The sequence below is a fragment of the Melanostigma gelatinosum genome (genome assembly GCF_949748355.1).
Source record: "Melanostigma gelatinosum genome assembly, chromosome: 7".
NCBI classification, from domain to species: domain Eukaryota; kingdom Metazoa; phylum Chordata; class Actinopteri; order Perciformes; family Zoarcidae; genus Melanostigma; species Melanostigma gelatinosum.
In genome coordinates, this window is record NC_136640.1 from 16,278,572 (window position 1) to 16,297,670 (window position 19,099).

Consider the following 19,099-nt stretch of genomic DNA (forward strand, 5'->3'; position numbering starts at 1 on the left):
ACATAGGCATGACCACCAACAAGCTCGTCAACTTCAGGAATGGGAAGCTCGCTACCTGCACAGGAAGAAGAAATGGTGTTGTAAACAAATGGAGGTTATGCGAGGAGGTTATATTTCTTACCAAATTGTGTGAAAAGAGGCTAGAGTATTTTGGGCAGAGGGATTAAAACTGTATTTTACCTTAGCCTCCAGTTCATGATCAATAAATAAACTCAAGGGGTGTTTGGCATCTTCCATCACTTCAACATCAACCATGCGCTTGTCGTCAAGGTAGAACACACCTCTGGAGGTAAATCGCGGGTCAAATTGAGCTTTCCACTCTCCTGTGGGTAACATGGTTCGCAGTTCAAGTCAGCAGCATAATTCAAACATACAGTAGCTTATGAAAAGGAAAACATACAAACATTGGGAGATTTCATTGGTTATTTCCACTGGTATTTTTGGGAAATGACTATTCTCAACAAACATGTTTTTTTTTTCTTAAGAAAAGAAGCTAATGACATGAATATGGTGACAGCTCACCTTTGAAGTGGACAGCATTGATGAGCATGAGGAGCAGATTTGGTGGCAAAGCAGACAGGAAGTCGCTCATCTTTCCGTTTGTTGCATTCTCTACCCAGTCGTTTATCTGCTGCAGGCTCTTCAATACTGCTGGTTCTGAGTCATATAACCTCTGGGATTCACGGACAAACTCTGGCTTTGGCTCGAACCCTACAGTACATAACAAACGACAATAAATGAATGTTCTCTGCAAACAGCAGCTGTGCAGTCTCAATTGTTGGTGTGGTGCAAAATTATTTCCAGGAAGTAACCTTGGCGCAGGAAGACGCGTGTGGCAATTTGCAGTTCATTCTGTTTGAGCAGCTCTAAGACATTATGCAGAGACTGGTGGTAGCAGGGGAGAGTGTTTTCATGGAGATGATGCATCAGCAGCTCCTCCGTCTCATTTGCTGCGCCTGTAAGAGGGGTGCAACACTTGGATGAGAACGGTAGCGACAGTCTCCAGACAACTTTAGACTTGGGCAAGTTGCTGACACAATTCAACCACATGTAGTAATTGCTGATATGAAAAGAGCAAGCTGTGTTGGTCCAGTGTGTCATGTAAATGCAGCAGCAGGACATGCATACCCAAAGCCAGTTGAGAGAGCGCTAATGATATGCTCAAAGGAGATATGATGACATTTGGCTGCTCTGGCGTTGTCTCCAGGTTCTGCAGCAGCTGCACACCCAGTTTCTGAATGGCTGCGGCGACGGCCTCCCTTGACTGTTGGCTTTGGCCGACTGACTGACAATCTCCACCATGGTCTTCCTCCGACGGGCTCTCATTGGGCCTACTAGTTGTAGTTTTTCCAAACTGTGAAATGACCAGAGCACCGTGACGCAACAAGCACAATGAGAGAAGAAATTACGTTCAAACTCTGTTTTGCCTCTAACCTCGTTGGGGTGGCTGGGCATCAAGGGAATAAGAGGCACCAGAGGGATTGAGTCATTTTCTTCCACATCAGCATTCTGCTGAGAAGGAAGTTAGCATAAGACAACAATTTATACAACCGTTATACAATCAGCACATATTATAATCATCTTTAGAGTTGAAAATAAGTAATTCCAATGCTTTACAGTGACTCCTTGGCTGCAGAGACAGATCAACAGGAGTGTCAGACGAAGGTCCATGTCCTTACAATGTAACTGTGAGAGAGAGAAAATATTTTGGCTGAAAAAAAAACGTACGACCAGGTGACTTTTAAGAAAAAACAACAAATATATACGGTTCATGTTTAATCCTCTTGAACGCAACACTCTCGCCTTCTGTGTATAGTATCTTAGGTGTACTGCCTGCAGGTTTCTAACACTTCTACTTAGTCGCCCTCTCCTTTAAAGGATTCCCAGATCATCTGGAAATATACCTTCAGCATGAAAGCCACACAAAAGATTTCCACATGGAAAGTGCAAAATGTGCTGTCTCCAACCACATCCTAATACTGAGATGTATTGTTCAGTAAAAAACTGTGATAGGCTGAATACTCTGAGGGACAGAAAATCTACTTGTCGTGGCAGAAGCAATCTCGAGTATCAATGCATTGTGGTGTCTCCAGACATTCGGTATTCATATCAACTTAACATGTCGAAATGTAAAACATTAAATAAAAAAGTCAAAAACGAATAAATGGTGAAGCGACGTATCCACCTTTGCAGACCTGACACAAACATGAAAATCCATTAATAACTGAGCAGTATTTAGCGTATTCCAACAAGTCATCAAATGTACAATAGTATCCAAATAAGTTTTTTGAACAAAAAGTTTGATCTTACCTTAAATTTAAATTAGAAAAAAACGTGCTGCCTTGTCCAAAAAAGGAGCAACTAAGTGACTGCGGATGGCAGAATTCCTGACAGTCAAAGATTGGCACTTGCTCAGCAAACAGTTAAACATCAACTTGCATTGATTGGGGCCTCATTTAAGCCACTATTTGTTTGTAAATGGAGCTACCGAGACTCATCCAGGGTTAAATATTGACGACCGAGATGCTTGGCTACTTTGCATATCAATGTGCAGGTGTCAAAGTCATGATACCTTCATCTTGGACAGAGAACATGTCAGATTATTTGCAACATTTTGGTAAATCCAACACTGTGTGGACAAACAGAGTTACATATCTGATGTCGGGGGGACACAAGCCCACATTTCCCAGAAACATCTGGCTTTGATATGTTACCAACTTCACAGAACAGACATGATTGTTATGCTAAATCTATAAACTGACGCTACATACTCACGACAGGGGGGGGGGGGGGGGGGAGAAATTAAGAGAAGTCAGAACTTTTTCAGTGTATTTGGTCACATTTCACCACTAAGCAAAAGCGATATCTCCTTGATCACATGACAGCCGTCTGCAAACACAAGAGGGGACTTTGTCCAATCTGAGCTCTGGTTACTCAGCCAAAGACCGGTGAGCAAGGCTGGGAGTCATAATGAAAAAGCTGGAACACAAACAAAAAAACATGGAAGCAATTATTTTATTAATCCAGTTAATAAATAAGCATTTTCAAGGACTTGTTCTCAAAATGTTCAAAGAGATGCTGGAGCGTTCGTAACCAATTATCAATATGCAGCTACAAAGTTTTATGATCATTGAGCTTTCACTTACAAAAAACACAAAATATCAAAAGGTCTAGTGTACTTATCAGAGCGTTTTGAGCTTTGGGCAAACTGTGTTTTACAACATGAAAGTGATAAAACCATACAAAGCGGAGAGCTTTGATTATGTGATGCTAATAGCCTTTTTAAGAGACTTTGGTAGTTTCATTAAGAGTGTTGTGGGCATACATCTCTAATCCATATTCATGTGCATTACACACCAAGGAGCAAATTAGACCACATTTTGTTTTATTGAATTATAACTTTTCTCTCAACATATTCATATGCAGTTACATATAAATGATTAAATACAAAACGGTTTACATTTGCATCGACTGTTCTTATGTTAGCTTTTGTAATGAGCAATTAGAAGGTGGTGAGTCTAGTAACCGGCATACCCAGTCACAGTGTGGCACCTGCTTAGACACACTCCCAGTGTAATGCTGCTACAGGTTCTGACCGCTAAATCAAGAATCTCGAAACATGGTTTAAAAAAATATCCCAAAAGCAACTTCAAGTAATTTATTAGTGGATAAAAACATTCAATCTTTAAAATCTGAGTGAGAATCTACAGGTTGACAATTTAGGCCGTACTTGTGCAGTAGGTTTAAAGGCTGTGCATCAGTAAGAGACTTTTGTAAGTGACGCTGAGAAGATGCACCAAGACTGCCGACAAAACAGCGAATGTACTTTTATTGTTCAATGGCGTAGAAACAATCGACTGTGAAACAACTCTTACGAAACACGGAGCAACGCTAACACAAACAAATCATTTGATCTACAAATACTGCATAGTTGAATCAGTGCATTTGGGTACTCATGTATTCTAACAGTGAGGGAAAATGAGAGTTGAGGTCACTGTTTTTTTTTTTTTGGTGTTTTTATGCATCTATTTGGAAAGTGTAAACACTACATGAGAACCGTGTTTGGTCCCACCTTCCTGAGCGCGTCTTCTGATTCATTCTTTTGAACAGAATAGCTGACCTAGTCAAAAGAATACATGTCAAAATATGAAGTTCCCATTATATACTTTCTATACATCTATAGGCTTTTAAAAGAAAAAACAAAATCATGAGATTCATTGTACACGGTGAACGTTAACTGTGTGACACATGTTTTGATCATCAAATTCAGTGCCAACAGCCAGAGAGGCGAGATTGGGTAGACACGACGCTTATCCGTACAATGCCTTTACTTGTGCTGCTTCATTCAAAAAGCGATTTAGAGGAAAGTGCCCTACCAATACAGTTGACCTCAAGCACAGGACAGGGGACAGAGAGAACTCAGACATCTGGTGTCTTCAGGAACAACACACACTTTCAAAAAGGTCACCGTTAAGCGTGTTTAGCGTAGCTGAAGCCATTGGCTATCCCTAAGCTAGTAACCGGATGGCCCCGTTCTCAGAGCCCAGCAGCAGCAGCCTCTTGGTGGGCAGGACCGCCAGGCTGGTCAGAGTGCCGCGGAAGTTCTCCGAGCTCAGCTTCGTGCTGCTAACGGGACTCAAGGAGATATCTGCCATGGAGTACACCCCGATCTTGTTCGCCACGGTTCCGGTCACGATCTCGGAACCGTAAAGGTCGAAGGCGTGGATGGGGTCGGACTGCGACTTGTACTGGCGGAGAGGCTTGTGCTCCATATCTTTCCACACGGCGATTGTGTAGTCAGTGGAGGAGCTGATCACCAGGTTTCCTTCTGCAGCCTGAAAAGTAAAACACAAGAAAAGAAGTAATGTTAATGTCAAATCCCAGTATCCCAACATCCTTTTTAAAGATTTGAGATCATACACCAGGCATTGCAATTCCCTTGTTAATACACTGCAGTTAAAGAAAATATGTGAAAAGAATAATTGAACTAAAGAGGATACCTTTAAAGTAGAGAAAGTTGAAACAGAAACCGGTAACATCCTACTTATTAGTGATGGGATAATATACTCGCAATAAGTTAATTGTGATGAATTTTCATTGTTGGGATAATCACGAATATCCCCACAAGTAACAAACTGTGTAGCTCTTATGATTTATTATCACCTTATTTAAGATTGTTTGCTTCTCATTAAATAAAGTTGTGTTCCATCTGTGAAGCAATACAAATCTTTGTTTCTTAACAAAATGCAAGGTAAAACTATTCCAGTGTGTTTTAGTGCCATTTCAAGAGCTTTAAGCATACGTTGACGATTATCTGGATAATAATATCTTCAATCACAATTATTTTGGCCAAAACGATCCTGACAATTTTTTTTATATTCGTGCAAACTACTTATATAGATTTGTTACTCATCATCTACAGTAACTGACCAACTACCATTAAAATGACTGAAATCATCTGACTAGCAGTGTTCCTGTACCCACAAACAGAACCTGAATTTGGGAGTAAATTACATTTTCTTTTCATTTTCTTTATTTCCTACAAAATGTATTTAAAAAAAGATTTTAAAGTTTTTTTGTTTTCAATTTCCCAGATAGACACACGTACACATTGCGGGGGAAGTCTGAGTAATACGAATGTGCCAATGCGAAGCACTGTGGTCTTTCTAATGAGTAACCTGTGTCCATATTTGCCTAAAACTAGAGACACAATCCTTGACCTAACTTGGGGTTAAATAAAGTTTGCTCATCCTTGCGCACTGTTGACAACAGACCTGCTGGGTACAACTTTCACCATCTGTGCACCACTTAGCATCACTACCTTTGGGGAATGTCACAATAAAAGTCACTTCTTCATCTTCTTGAATATTTATCATCCAAGAGTACAGCCGCACCTTCTGGCTGGAGTGTGTGATGTGCACAAAGGATACGACACGTTTTACAACTATTGTCTGGCAAATATTTTGAGACAGTACTGATGTCATGCAATGGCTCGCATTCTTACATACTATAAGGTACTAAATTGACTACACCTATGCAGTATTCCTCTTAGTGACAGCTGCAAACCCATTGCATTTAATAAAATGCTGGTTTCTGTTTATTATCAGGGGCAGGTAATGTGTGGTTTGGTCACTATCAGTGACCCCCTTACACCAAGCTCTCAACCTGCATCAAAACAAACAGAAAGAAATGACCGTCCTTCCTTCCAGCCGGTTGTATTTGATGGTACACTGATCACCTTTAAACCCATGCAACCCTTCTCTTATGTGAGAAATCACACCACGCTGACAGCTGCACAAAGTAAGGGAGTCACAGTATGGAGAAGCTGTTCACTTGTGTGTGGCTACAACTTTACCTGGCGGAATACAAAGTTGGACTCCAGCATAGAGAGTGACCGCCCAGTTATGTGACACACTGAATCAACTGTGTGCCCCCCCCCAGCCCAGCCCACGCCTCGGGTCAACAACTTGACCGTTAATCCTACGCACCGGCCCGTTGGTTGGAAACACAAAGTGGTGTAACAAGGGTTCAAGTTAGTGTCTGGCTGTCATTTCATCGTAGAATCATTTTCTATTGCAAAAACAGTAACTTGTTCCTCCTAACAATCAGGAAATCTGATATTTCTGTTTCCCTCCCGAGCTGAAGTATTTAGCTTTCACCAACTTGGAGTTTTACATATTTAATTCCTTTCCTTTTCTCTAACGTCTGTTGGGAATCCAACACTATACATAGCCCAATCCCATTTTAAATATTCTGAAAGCTCTCATTTACTTATGCATTGAACAAATATATACTACCGCAGGTATTTATAATTTGATAATGTTTCAAATGAATCCTGTAATAAGAAATGCTCTTGAGGAAGCCCTGCGGCTTAGGGGTTTGTCCATGTAGTTACAACATCCCCTCTTCAGGTCTTGCCAGGTTGTTGCGTGTCATCCTTCCTCTCTCTCCTCCACTTCCTGTCTCCTCTTTACTGCCATTTAAATAAAAGGCAACTAAGAACTTCACTTGTTCATTGAATGCACAACTGTTGCCGTCAACAGCCAAACCTTCATGGAACCTGTTTTACCATCACTGGTCGGTCTTATTGGCCCTTCACTGACTACTGACAAAGACGTAACCCAGAGGCAGCTCTGTCCAGGTGTACAGACGTATGCTTAAGAAAAAGTATACCTTCATTTGGAGGATATCTCCCTCGTGAGCCGGCCAGCCCTTCAGAATGAGTCCGGTGCGTGCGTCGAGCAGAACAATGAAGCCGGATGAGAAGCCTGCAGCCACAGTGCGCCCTGAAGGGCTCACTGCCAGGTAGCGGATGAGCCCGGCACTCACATTGTTGTACGCCAGACGAAATTCATGCTGGGGGACACGGGAAGATTTGTCACAGTCAAGTCTGGACTAACTGTAGCGGCGACATCTTACCGTGTTGAAAACACACACGGATCATTTGGTGGCTGTTGTATGGCAGATTGCTACCTGCAGTCCAGGTTTGCGAGGATCGATGAAGCGGAGGATAGAATCGGCACTGCCAAACACGACGCTGCAGTGTGGCGCTGGCATGGTGGTGACGGCTGTGATGGGATTCTTCCCATCCACGGCTTCATACGAGCGGATCTGTTTGCCTAAGGAAAACAGGTCGAGTGTTAGTTACACAGAATAGTGGTAGAGTTATTTTATTCCACCCATTTGTGTCCCACGCCCTCCAACTAACAACTACAAGTTGATGATGCATTGTTGTGATCGTGAGCAGAAATGCACGGCCACTCTTACCGGTGTACTGGTCCCACAGGTGCACGGTTCCATCGCAGCTGACTACCTCCTGCGAAGCCTCCAGCTGTCCAACATAGAAGATTGACTTTCGATGGTCGCTATACGTCACCTTGGGCTCCACCTCTTGGGTTCCATCGCCGTGGTTATAGAGGGGCCAAAGCTTCACGGTCTTGTCTTTACTTCCTGAGAGGAAGTAATCCTCTCCTGCCAGAGGTGCCAAACACTTTGTGGTGCCCGAGTGACCCAGGAAGCTCTGCAGTCGTATCTGGTGGAAGTGAAAATGCGGATCCTGCTGGTTGAGGCCGATCTCGTACTGCCAGTAGGCCAGCCAGTTGCCCTGCAGGGAGCGGCCACTGCGAGGGAGCTCCTGCTTCAGCGCGCTGTCCTCTGGGGCGGGGCCCGTCACCCAGGAAGCCGCGCCAAAGGATGGAGCGGTGAAGCTGGAGGCAGTGGTGATGGCGGGGGCGGTGTGGCTGGAGCGTCCCCACGAGTTCCGGCTACCATCATCATCGGTGTCCCGGGACACTTGGATACGGTTTCCTACCAGGTGGCTCCCAAACGTGCCAGACTCCGGGAGAGAGTCTCCCAGCGAGGCGGCGCTAGTCGAAGGTGCAGGGAATGGGCTGCAGCCAACGCGTTTGGCAAAACCAGAGGAGACACCCGTGGAGGACGGGGGTAGCTCCACCTTCGACGTATCTGAACCCCCCTGATGCAAACTCTGGTGGTAGGACTGGGCCAACTGCCAGACCAGCTCGTGGTTGGGAACCAGTTTCCGTATTGCCATGTCACCTACACAAATGACAATACAGAACCGATTTATACTACTTGAAGTGTAGATGTATGTGTGATTATAGGACTGAATATACTGCTGGATATGATATTTTGAATTTGGCACAAGCTGAGGCGTTTCCTACCTATGAGGCAGTAGAAGGGGATGTAGGAGGCATGGGCCATCTCGGGATTAAATACAGTCTGCAGCTCCTCCAACACCCCCAACTCGTATGTCACATTTGCCTCTTCAGGTGTGCAGACGTCCACAACCGTGACTTCTCCCACGACTCTGCAAGGGGCGCTGTCCAGCTACATCATAAATGATACAATCACCACGTGTGAATTTCAAATTCCGTTTACAGAAGACATAACTACATGTAGACACTTCTAAATGATCTGATGAAAAGAGAACAACCATCCTGCCATGCTCACAAATGCACAGACTCTCTCTCCCTCTGACAGTTTGTATTCAACATTTCTGTCTCATTTCTATTTTCATCGGTCTCTTCTTTTTGTAAAGCTCTTTCTGATAGATGTGCTTGTTGAAAGCGTTCTAGAAAATAACTTGACATTACGGTTGTCAGTCTTGATGTGTGTGTGTGTGTGTGTGTGTGTGTGTGTGTGCGCATACCTGGGGCTGCAGAAAATGCAGCAGGGAGAAAACGGCAAAGAACCGACGCAGAGTGTCAGCCATATGCTGTTGCACCATCTCCCTCCCGATGCGCAGACAGATGAGAGCCATCAGGCTGAGAGTCTTGAGACAGACGGCGGTGCGCGTCTGCACCCCGCTGGGGAACCTGAGTACAGCAGAAGCAGAGGACCAATGACAGATCTATTGCAGCATGATACTCTAATTCAACACAGAAGTTTAAAAGTTTCAGTTCATTCAACAAAAGGCAGATTAATGTTTGCAATATTTTTACAATGCTTCTTCTCGTCGTCCTGTTGCGTTTGTGTATTTGAACACGAGATCACGAGTTATACCTCAACATACATCTAGAGTACGTGCATGGTTGGATGTGTGTTATTTACCCCATGTGGGGGGTGGTGAGCAAGTCCAGCAGTGGGAGGAGCACATCCTGGTTGATCTTCATCAGCATGTCCATGAGAGTGGTGTCAGAGAGAAAGATGATGATCTTCTGCGTAAGTGCAACCGCTCCAAGCAGACTTGCCTCCTTACGCGTGTTCAGGCGCTGCGAAGAAGGTGGAGAAACCTGGAAGGATACATATTAGTTACCGTACTTTGAAAAGTCCTTTGGTACAAATGTCTTTTTCCCCCACAGAAAAAAAGCAAAACAATCCAAGCTTAATGGGCCAAAGGAGGTTGTTTGTTTCGTGCGTTATTGTACATTTGCTTTACCAGATATCCTATATAAGGCAGGTACTGGTAAGTCAGTACAGGCTCCCCATAAAGTTGAGCTATGTAGATGAGACAGTCCAACACCGGTTCGGCTGTCTGGTCACCAACGACAGGTTTCTTCTCATACACGCTGCCCATTCCCACACTCTCCAGGTCGCTCTCCTCAGACGCAACGGCCACAAACTGGTGTTTCTCCAGCCCTACAGGCAGAGAACAGAGCTGTTGTTAATATTGCTAAATATAAAAGTGTTAATGAGGCAATTCAACTTCTTTTTAATGTTCCGCATTTACGTACCAATGTAACAATTTGTGAGCAATCGCAGCAAGTTTCTGGCGACGTGTCGAGAAGTCACCGTTGGTCCAAGCTTTGCCGACAGCCACCGAACTGTTTTGCAGACTGTATCTGTGTGTGGAGAAATTACTACAAGTCATTAGAAGTGATCAGTTAATAAACTAATTATTTACATAAACCTCAATCATTCCCTCACCGAGAAGAATCTTTTGCTCTTTCTCCCCGGACTCGTCCGATGCGTCATGGTCGTCCTCCTCCTGCTCTCCCACGATGCCCGTCTCAGTCTCTTCCAGTGCCAGTCCGTTCACGAATTCGCCCTCCAGAGCGGCAGCTGTAGCTCCGGAAGCTTCCGCGCAACCAGAAGGGTCGCCTGTCCCCTCTTGACCCTCAGTCACCTCCTCTTCCTCCAGCTCTCCTCCCTCCTCTCCCTCACTAGCCTGTTTCAGGTCCTGGCTGCTGTCCGCTGATTTGAGACTGGCTCGATCGCGCATCGAGTCCCCGTCACCCAGCGAGAGCTCACTTGTGCTGCTTTTGTCACTTAGTTTCCCCACACTTAGAGACTCCTGGTCCTGATCCTTGGCTGCGGAGTTCTGACTCTGCTGCTTCCCAACAGCCCCCCCTGCTCCGCTGTTGCCATAGAACCCATTCTGAAAGTCCTCCGCCTCAGACAGAAACACTTGGTCGTTGAGGCTGATGCCAGAGGAGTAATCGACCATCCCCGTCTCTCCCACCCCTCCGACTCCTCCACTGGCACCATTACCACCGCCCATGTTCCCGCTGACAGACCCAGAAGATGGCCGCACCTCGCCACACTGAAAGTCCTCTTCCTCTTCGAGGTTGCATGTGCCGCCCCTCAGCCCTTTGCCAGCCTCCCCGCTAGAGCCTGAGATGCTGCTCTCAAAGCCAGTGATGACCTGCAGCACATGGGGGAGCAGGCTGGATAGAAAGGTCTGCAGGCCGAGCCTCACTATCAGCTGCAGGATGAAACAGTCCGTGTAGAGATAGAAGCGTCCGCGCAGGCAGTGAGGGTTTTCATAAACGTTGATCAGCGGCTTCAGCAAGAACTTGCTTGCATTCCGGGGCCCCAGTACTCGAGAGATGGGCTCAAAAAGGTACCAGGTGGCGTAGACTGCAGTGGACTCCTCAAGCATGAGGGATAGAATGAAGGGCAAGAGAATCTCGAGACCCTCGGCCGTGACGTTACCCCGCAACAGTGTCTCCAGCTGCTGCCACAGGTGAAAGACAACATCTCTTCCTTGAAGACTACACGTGGTCTCCATCTTGGCGTGGTAGGAGAAGATAAAACTATGAAGCGCTGCGAAATAGGAAGGGAAAGGAAAGGGCGAGATGATTGAGTTCAATAACTGGCAGGGGTTTGGGGGAGGGAGACCGTCGCGGATGGGTTCATATTTGAAAAGGAGGGGACGGGGGCAATCCGGTACATCTCTTTGTGCTATTCCAGAGTGCTTCTCTATTAGCAGCAGTGTCTTAAGAGCATAATGCAAAGACAGTGGCACATCACGGAGGCTGGCAGTGCAGAGCTTCATGACGGCTTGGAAACGCTGCCTCAGGGGGGCGCCTGGTTTCAGTCCTCTCAGTTTAGACGGGTAGAATATCTCGGCGATGAGGACGCCGAAGGCCTGCATGTCCCTTTGACAGAGCTGCGTGAGGGAGGGGAGCGATTCAATTATGACGCCGTCTCTCGTGCAGTCGGGATGCCCCACTTCAGCGTGCAGACTCTTCACCAGGAAGTTGTTCAACTTCTCCAGCTCATCCAAAGGCTGCAGCGGGTTGAAGCCTTCAGGGAGGAGGATCTTGATTTCCTCCGCGTTGGCAGCAGTCAACGTCACCTCCGCGTGTTTTTTGTTCGTCGGCCCACCTCTTTGTAACATGGCGCTGCGCAAACCAGGGCCTAAAGTGCTTGTGAATTCACCGGGGAATGAACTCGGGGACTGCAATACAATAAGTGCCGTGTGCTCTCCTCCCATCTTCCCTCCTGCCGTACCGCCGCTTGGCATCGGCACCGAGCAGGAAGTGGAGCTGGATGAGCCAGCGGACGCTAATGAGTCCAGCGCTTCCATGCCTTGTTCGAGCTCTTCATCTCTGTCTACCATGGTCCAGCCACTGGACTCGCACCCCGTTGACTCTGGCACCAGTCCATTCATGGCGTCAGCCACGGCGTCGACTTGAGGGATGTGTAGCGGAGGCACATTAAGAACAGCAAGGCCAAGGAGAGGAGGTTCTGCTGGGGCGTACTGTGAAGGAGACAAGCGTGGCGGGTGGGGCTGGTCAAACAGCTGAACCACACCATAGGTAGTCAGACTGGTGTGGTTGTCCACCAGGTGCAGGCACACGTTCTTGGCCTTGACGGCGTCTTTACCAGACAGCTTGAAGCCAAACGTGAGATCGATCCAGTGATGCAAGTGTTGGGACACGTCTCTGCTCTCCAGGAGGCGCCGATGGACCTCAATGAACTCCTCGCACGACTTGCACCAGGAAGGCACGTCCAGGTCTGGCATGTCGGAGTGGATTGAGCGGAAAATGGAGGGATCTGCGTAGAACTCTGGAATGCACTCGTCGGGGGTCCAGCTCTGCATGCGCTCCATGCTGGCGGGGTATTCGTTCGGCTCCCACTGGGATCTAACGTGGCTGCACAGCACCGACTTGGGCGTCTGTCGCGCTTTGTAGACGTAGTAGGTTATGTCTGAGAGCACGTCGGATATGTGATGCGGCACATGGAGATGGTCAGACGGTCCAGCACCACCAGCACCTACAGACCCACCAAGGTCCCCGCCTACACCACCTCCACCAACCCCATTACCCACTGCAGCCGCCAACGCCTCTTTGGTCATCTCATATGTGAAGTCCAGCTGCTTGTCCCCTTTGTTGAGCCTGAACTTCGACCTCCTGAGGTCTCGGAATTTTCCCAACGGCACAGTGAAATCGACCACCCATGGCAGCACTGGGTGATAATTAGGGTCTCCTTCCCGCCGCCCTGCTAGCCTGTTCAGTTCCATCAAGTAGCGGAAGTTACTGACCCGCCCGTGGACCCAGCCCAGAACCAACTTCTTCAGCTCATCAAAGCAGTCTCTGCAAAGTCTTTTGTTTTCTGGGCTCACACACGAGTTGCTCCTTGGCAGGACACTTTTTGGCACTTGCCTGCCAGTACCAGCGCTGTTTGCGTCCCCTTCGGGCCCCAGTTCCTCATAATGGGCTAGGTTGAGCTTGAGACGACTGCAGAGCTGCTCGTCTACAGCCATGTCCTGCAGGGAGAGCTCTCCACAAGACAGACCCGCTGCATGACATCCCTGCAGGGCTATTAGCAGCTGGTAGAGAATGAACAACACTTTGGCATGGCTGTTAGCGAGCTTGGCTGGGCTGAAGGAGACAATGTCATGGAGTGAATACTGAGTGTAAGGTAGAATAACGTAGAGCATCTCCGCCGTCTCCAGCAGACAATCTGCAGGCAGAACGTTGGGGCACAGACGGTCCGACTGGGACTTGGAAAAGCAAGATGAACTGGGTGGCAAGTAGTTTTCTTTCTCCTTTTCTCTAGCTGGAGAAAGAGATGGTGACAGTCTGTCAGCTGAGATGAATGTGGAGTTGAACAGCTTCTGTAAAGCCTGACGCACTGCATCTACAGCTGGACAATGCACCTGCCCATTGGCTCCTGAATATGCTTGCACAAGTTTGGAATGAGCATCACGCCACAGATTCCTGAAAAGAGGGAAAGACAAAAGGCCGATTGAGTTTATCATCCCAAATGTACAAAACCCAAAGACAGCAAATTGATAAATTGTATACAAATATAAATGGACAAATGCTTGATAAATGACTTTCAACAATGAATCACTTAACATTATTGCAGATTAAAGATCTGCCAACCAACTTATCAATGAAGTAAAGGGATATTTTTACTTTGAGTTTTGGCACAAATGTACGCTGACATGCACAGACACATCTTACAAACTAGATGGACTAAAAGAATATCAAAGTGTGCATCGTACCTGACATTATGTTGCGACACATACTGCATGACGTTGACGTAAGAATCTTGTGACGTGAACTCCATTTGTTGATGGCACGGGTCTCTGGCCAATCTGTAGCCCAGCTTGCTTTTCCTCAGACCCTGAATGCACACTCGTGTCCAGCCGGGAGGCAGCTTCGCCTGGGAACACTGAAGGTAGGTGCGAATTTCCGGCTCACTGATGCTGTCAAAGCGGGCGCAGCGCATGAGCCTCCTCTCCCTCAGACCCGTCACCCAGCGAGTGGGGACAAGGGCAACGAGCTCCCTGGGACGGGGACCTGGGCCTTGCTGCCGCCGGTCAACCCCCAAGTCTTTCTCAACGGCACGCATCAGCCAATCCATGGTGAGTCTCTCGGATGCGCGTTAAGAGTCGCACAATGTGCCGCTGCATACGCCTCGCTGTCTCCCACAAGGACGCCTTTCAGACATTCATGAAGGATGAGATCAAAGCCATCGAGGGCAGACCGAAGCTCCTCTTGCACCAGTGCCCCTGCGGAAATAATCGAAAAGCATAAATGGACAGTTAGATTAGCTTCTTTTATAGTGCTTTAACAGTAATATTGCTGTGCAACACTGGGATGACAGATTGTTTACGACAGGGGAGAGAAGTTTGCTGCAATAACGGATGTGATGTTGGTGATTGCACACCACTTCTGCAAGTCCCTGAAGTTCAGCTCACGTGACTCCCTAGTGTATGTACCCTAGTGACAAGAAAGTCTCAAGTATAGTGAGTTAAACTGACTAATCAAACTTACTTAGTGTCGTACTAGCCAGTACCAGAAGTTAATAGTTTGAATTGATTTCGTTAACTGTCTGAAAGGGTTAACATCCAAAAAAACAAGCCCAATTTAAACCGAAACTAATTACGCTAAATATTGTACGCTTGTAAATGTTATTTAGCTAGCTAACGCCAAACTCTTTCGCGTTATATGTCGGGACGGTGAAAGTGAGTTGGGAGCTTTAAAGCGCTATGGAAGACTATTGGGGAAGTAACGTCAACTTAACGCGAACAGTTAGCTTAACATTGAGGCTAACGTTACGATACCTCACTCAAGCAAACAATAAGCCCTCATATAGCGCTAACTAGGTTAGTGCCCAACATCATTGACATGAAGCTAAACAACAGCATCAATACTGGTGAAATGTAACTCCAATGTCATCACAGGACAACAGCATTTACTGTTGAATACTTCACATCGTACCACTTGTAGCAGTTGACAGCTAGCTAGCGTTACGCTAACGCTCCGGTTTCACGCATGCTGAGTTTGTACCACAGTAAGGTTATAAAACGAGGATGTACAGCGGGGCGACGTTTACTTCCACCATGTTGTCCGATGTCTAATGATGCGTGTCAGCAGACAAGACGACGGGTCAATCAGATGGTGTTTTGTTCTGTGCTAGCTGGAGCCATGTTTAAAAAGAGACACCTCACGTGACACAACACCGGCCCCATCTCATGTGATCACTGCTGCTGAAGCTGCGCGATAGCGCCTCTTCTTCTTTGACGCGTAAAGGCAGCTGGCATCCTTGGTGTTGCATGACTGCCATCCTCTGGAGTTATTTAACTCCTGCAGTGTTCAGTTCTAATCTGAGCAAACATCTTCTGCCTTGTCTCTCCAGTATGCTCTTTAACCCTGCTCTCGTTAGTCCTACTCTTTTCATTTCTTCCATCATGTCCCTTTTCTCTGAACGTTTCTGCAACTGGCAAGCACATGCTCGATAGTTTCCTCTCCTGTATCCCACAATGCCACCCGCTCTATCTGGAATTGAGTGTCGATGTCCTCCTCTTTTTCTCCTCAGGGACACTTTCCCAATAACCTGCAAATAACATTTCATTAATACCAGAACTTATGTGTTGTGGTTACTTGATAGAGCAGAAATAGATAGTCAGCTGTGCTACCGATATTGTGACAACCACAGTGGCAATAGAGATATATCTGTGTTGGTATGTTTAAGGCAGTGGTGTATGGTAACGAAGTAGAAATACTTCGTTACTGTACTTAAGTAGTTTTTTGGGGTATCTGTACTTTACTTCACTACTTATATTTCTGTTGACTTTTACTTTTACTTCACTACATTTTGCAAAGAAAACTGATACTTTTACTCCGATACATTTCCCCTGAAACCTTCGTTACTCGCTACAAAATCAAATCTATCTTTAGAAACAAAGAATACCTGCCTCAGCGGCCTGTGAAAGACTATTTAGCATCGCAGGACGAGTCTTCAGCCCAAGAAGAGCGTGACGGAATTCTCGCAATTTTGAAAACCAACTTCTTTTGAAGATGAACAGGACATGTTTCAGCTTCAAGTAATGACTGGGTTACTTTCGGTGCTGCTTTAGTATTGATCATGTTTTGATATTTGAGTCATGTTGTGGATGATCAGATGGAGTTATGATGGTAGCAGTCGCCCAATTGCAGATTCAGCTTGAGCAAAACCTTTGTCTATTGTGTTCAAATCAGGCCCATAGGAGTTTACAAGGCAGGTGTCCTTTCTCTAAACACTGACCTGATGCATAAAGTGGATCTGTTTTGCTGAACATAATATTATGCATTGGCCCTCTACATCCTCTAGTCTAATGAGCAGACTTATAAACGCACTGTTACAACTCCTTCAGTGTCATATTGCTTTTCGGAGAATTATGATGATAAGTTCATATGCAAAAGTATACTTATGTGCAATGTATTATGTTGAACATTGTTGCTCCTGGATGGATCACAGCCAACCCAATTATGTTCAACACAGCTCCATGTCCTTGGTCATGGTGCCACAGCACTTAAAAGAATAAACTTCATCATTCTCACAATTCTGACCCTTTGCTTTTTTATTAACAGCATTTACTTGTACTTTTACTTCCAATGAACAGGTTATGATGTTCATTTAATGTTCAGGTTGTGATGTACATTTAATATCAGAAAATTACTTTTGATACTTAAGTACTTTTGTACTTAAGTACAATAAATATCAGATACTTTTAAGACTTTTACTCAAGTAGTATTCTAAGAGGTGACTTTTTACTTTTACTGGAGTAGTTTTCCAGTAAGGTATCTTTACTTTTACTCAAGTATGGCTTTTGAGTACTTTATACACCACTGGTTTAAGGCAACGTAGTAAGGAAAGGCCCATCCTCCTGGCAAACTACTCGGCCTATATCTAGATGAGCTAATGTAGTGAATGAAATGAAGCGACAATACCACAGTTTGCTGGTAACGTTCTGTCTTTTAAGGTCCCTTGAAATGATCTCATAAAAATAAATATTTGCTTCTAATACCTGACTGGAATGTAGTCAGAGTCATCTCCACAAGGTGGCGTTATGTCTGTAACCTGTACAGATGTAAACATACAGGTTGTAGATTCAGGCTTTTTAACATGTTATGTTTAATGTGAATGCATGATTCCTCTTTTAAATTACGATTATAATTATACTGAATCATTTATTTACACAAACTCACAACCGTTATTGAACATGAAATGTGAAAACGGGCTTTATCAGAGTCTGAATAGGATGAAGGTCTTACTATGGTCTGTTTATCAGAATAGAGCACAGTGTCATAGCAAGTTCTTGTTTATACAGAAAATGTTATCTTGAGAGTTAAATTCCAATACCTTCTTTGAGATGGTTATGAATATGCTTGAAGGTGGATTGTACTTTATATGTTGCAGTTGCAAACTTCTCATTGATGTGATTTAATAAATGTGAACCTTTGAAGAATATTGACATATGCCTCTCAGTGTGCAATGATCAACTTTTGTTTTTGTTTCTGTCTGAACATTTAAAACAGTATCTAAGTGTGCATATATTTTATGCATGGATGTTTTGAAAACTTATTTTTGCTGGGCACCTTGAGAAAATCGAGGCAGGAAGTGAAAAATGGGAAAACTGATTAAAAAGAACAAACAATTGAGAAGGCAAAGGGACCGAATCAAGGCATTTAGTGTCCAGTCCAGAAGGATTATTAAAAAAATGTTCTTTAAAATCACTAAAAGTGAGTCTATAGGCATGCATTTTTAAATCCCACAGTGTGTTAGACTCACAATTACAGGGACACAACGTAAATGCTTCTCTCATCTCAGCATACCACCAATGAAGCATCATTACTGTCAGCACTTTGACAGAACAGATCCAGAGCCAAAGAACATGGCATTCCTTGGCTGAACAGTATGATCTCCTCTAAGTTCTGCTCTTAGTAGTTTTAGTACTGCCAGGCAGAATGGGTTTCGTGTCCCAAAGCACGCTGTTGCTTTTGGATTAAAGCCGTACATGAAAAGAGGGTGGACACAAAGAAGTGTGATGCATTATATTTCAAAGCATTACGTGCCCTTGCAATGAATGATATTTTTACTTTTGTATCGTATATATATCATGCTTTTTTTTCTTTTTTACAAGATCATTTCCATACTCTAGACTAGAGAGATCAAAGTTATTTCTTCTGCCAACAGGGTTGTATGTTCTGTAGGTTTGTTGGTCTTTTAGTTTGTTGGATATCTAGAAAAACAGATTTCAGTCAAATTTGGAGGAAAGTTAAGCCACGGGCCAAGGGAAGGATTGTTTTTGGTTTGGATAGTGCCATCAGGTACCACTTTATGTAATTCCTCATAACAGCTTTTCCTCCTCTCCTCATACTAATTCAATTGGTGGCACAAACACGTTCAGAAGACCCAAAGAAAATGTCCTATAACAACTAGTTATGTTTGTGTTCTTGCAGGCCAATTTGACATAATACAGCAACACTGTTGCATCTCAGTTTTTTATGAAGAAATTATATATCTTTCTTTTTTTTATGGTTATCTAAGATCACACAAGTTGCAAGAAAATGTATATTCTACCAGAGTTCACCAGCACTGGGCAAACAAGCACAAGCCTTTTCCAATTCCCTGTTCT

At 45.0% G+C, this 19,099-nt stretch overlaps 2 protein-coding genes across 3 annotated transcripts in view; both read right to left on the bottom strand.

The window, feature by feature from the left end:
• The window catches only part of serpinf2b (serpin peptidase inhibitor, clade F (alpha-2 antiplasmin, pigment epithelium derived factor), member 2b), a gene marked incomplete at both ends in the record, with an annotated part of 2,285 nt that extends 614 nt beyond the window's left edge, over window positions 1-1,671 (bottom strand). Inside the window, 7 exons of the mRNA XM_079272059.1 lie at window positions 1-55; window positions 181-323; window positions 523-711; window positions 813-956; window positions 1,129-1,354; window positions 1,435-1,509; window positions 1,618-1,671. The exon at window positions 1-55 is cut by the window's left edge and continues 150 nt beyond it. Coding sequence (XP_079128185.1) covers window positions 1-55; window positions 181-323; window positions 523-711; window positions 813-956; window positions 1,129-1,354; window positions 1,435-1,509; window positions 1,618-1,671 — 886 coding nt within the window. The remainder of the gene's footprint in view (window positions 56-180; window positions 324-522; window positions 712-812; window positions 957-1,128; window positions 1,355-1,434; window positions 1,510-1,617) is intronic.
• Window positions 1,672-3,644: 1,973 nt separating this feature from the next.
• Window positions 3,645-15,610, bottom strand: wdr81 (WD repeat domain 81). 2 transcript variants are annotated; one of them, XM_079272150.1, is made up of 12 exons: window positions 15,535-15,610; window positions 14,198-14,707; window positions 10,387-13,907; window positions 10,194-10,301; window positions 9,899-10,098; window positions 9,571-9,752; window positions 9,170-9,335; window positions 8,682-8,847; window positions 7,768-8,556; window positions 7,474-7,619; window positions 7,174-7,356; window positions 3,645-4,835 (listed from the first exon to the last, which is right to left on the bottom strand). In XM_079272150.1, exons 2-12 carry the CDS (start codon window positions 14,557-14,559, stop codon window positions 4,509-4,511), a joined length of 6,150 nt encoding a protein of 2,049 aa, XP_079128276.1. In that variant the 5' UTR covers window positions 14,560-14,707; window positions 15,535-15,610; the 3' UTR covers window positions 3,645-4,508. The 2 variants fall into 2 exon arrangements, with proteins under 2 accessions (XP_079128276.1, XP_079128277.1); XM_079272151.1 differs by having other exon boundaries at window positions 15,420-15,588.
• Window positions 15,611-19,099: the final 3,489 nt, after the last annotated feature.

Bases quoted from the DNA above. Each gene is read 5' to 3' on its own strand.
- wdr81 (XM_079272150.1), bottom strand. From the start codon at position 14,559: ATGGATTGGCTGATGCGTGCCGTTGAGAAAGACTTGGGGGTTGACCGG. The intron at 9,336-9,570 runs GTAAATAACACA...TGCTGTACTCAG, and splicing joins CTCACCACCCCCCACATGGG to GTTCCCCAGCGGGGTGCAGA. The intron at 4,836-7,173 runs GTATACTTTTTC...TTTACTTTTCAG, and splicing joins GAGATATCCTCCAAATGAAG to GCTGCAGAAGGAAACCTGGT.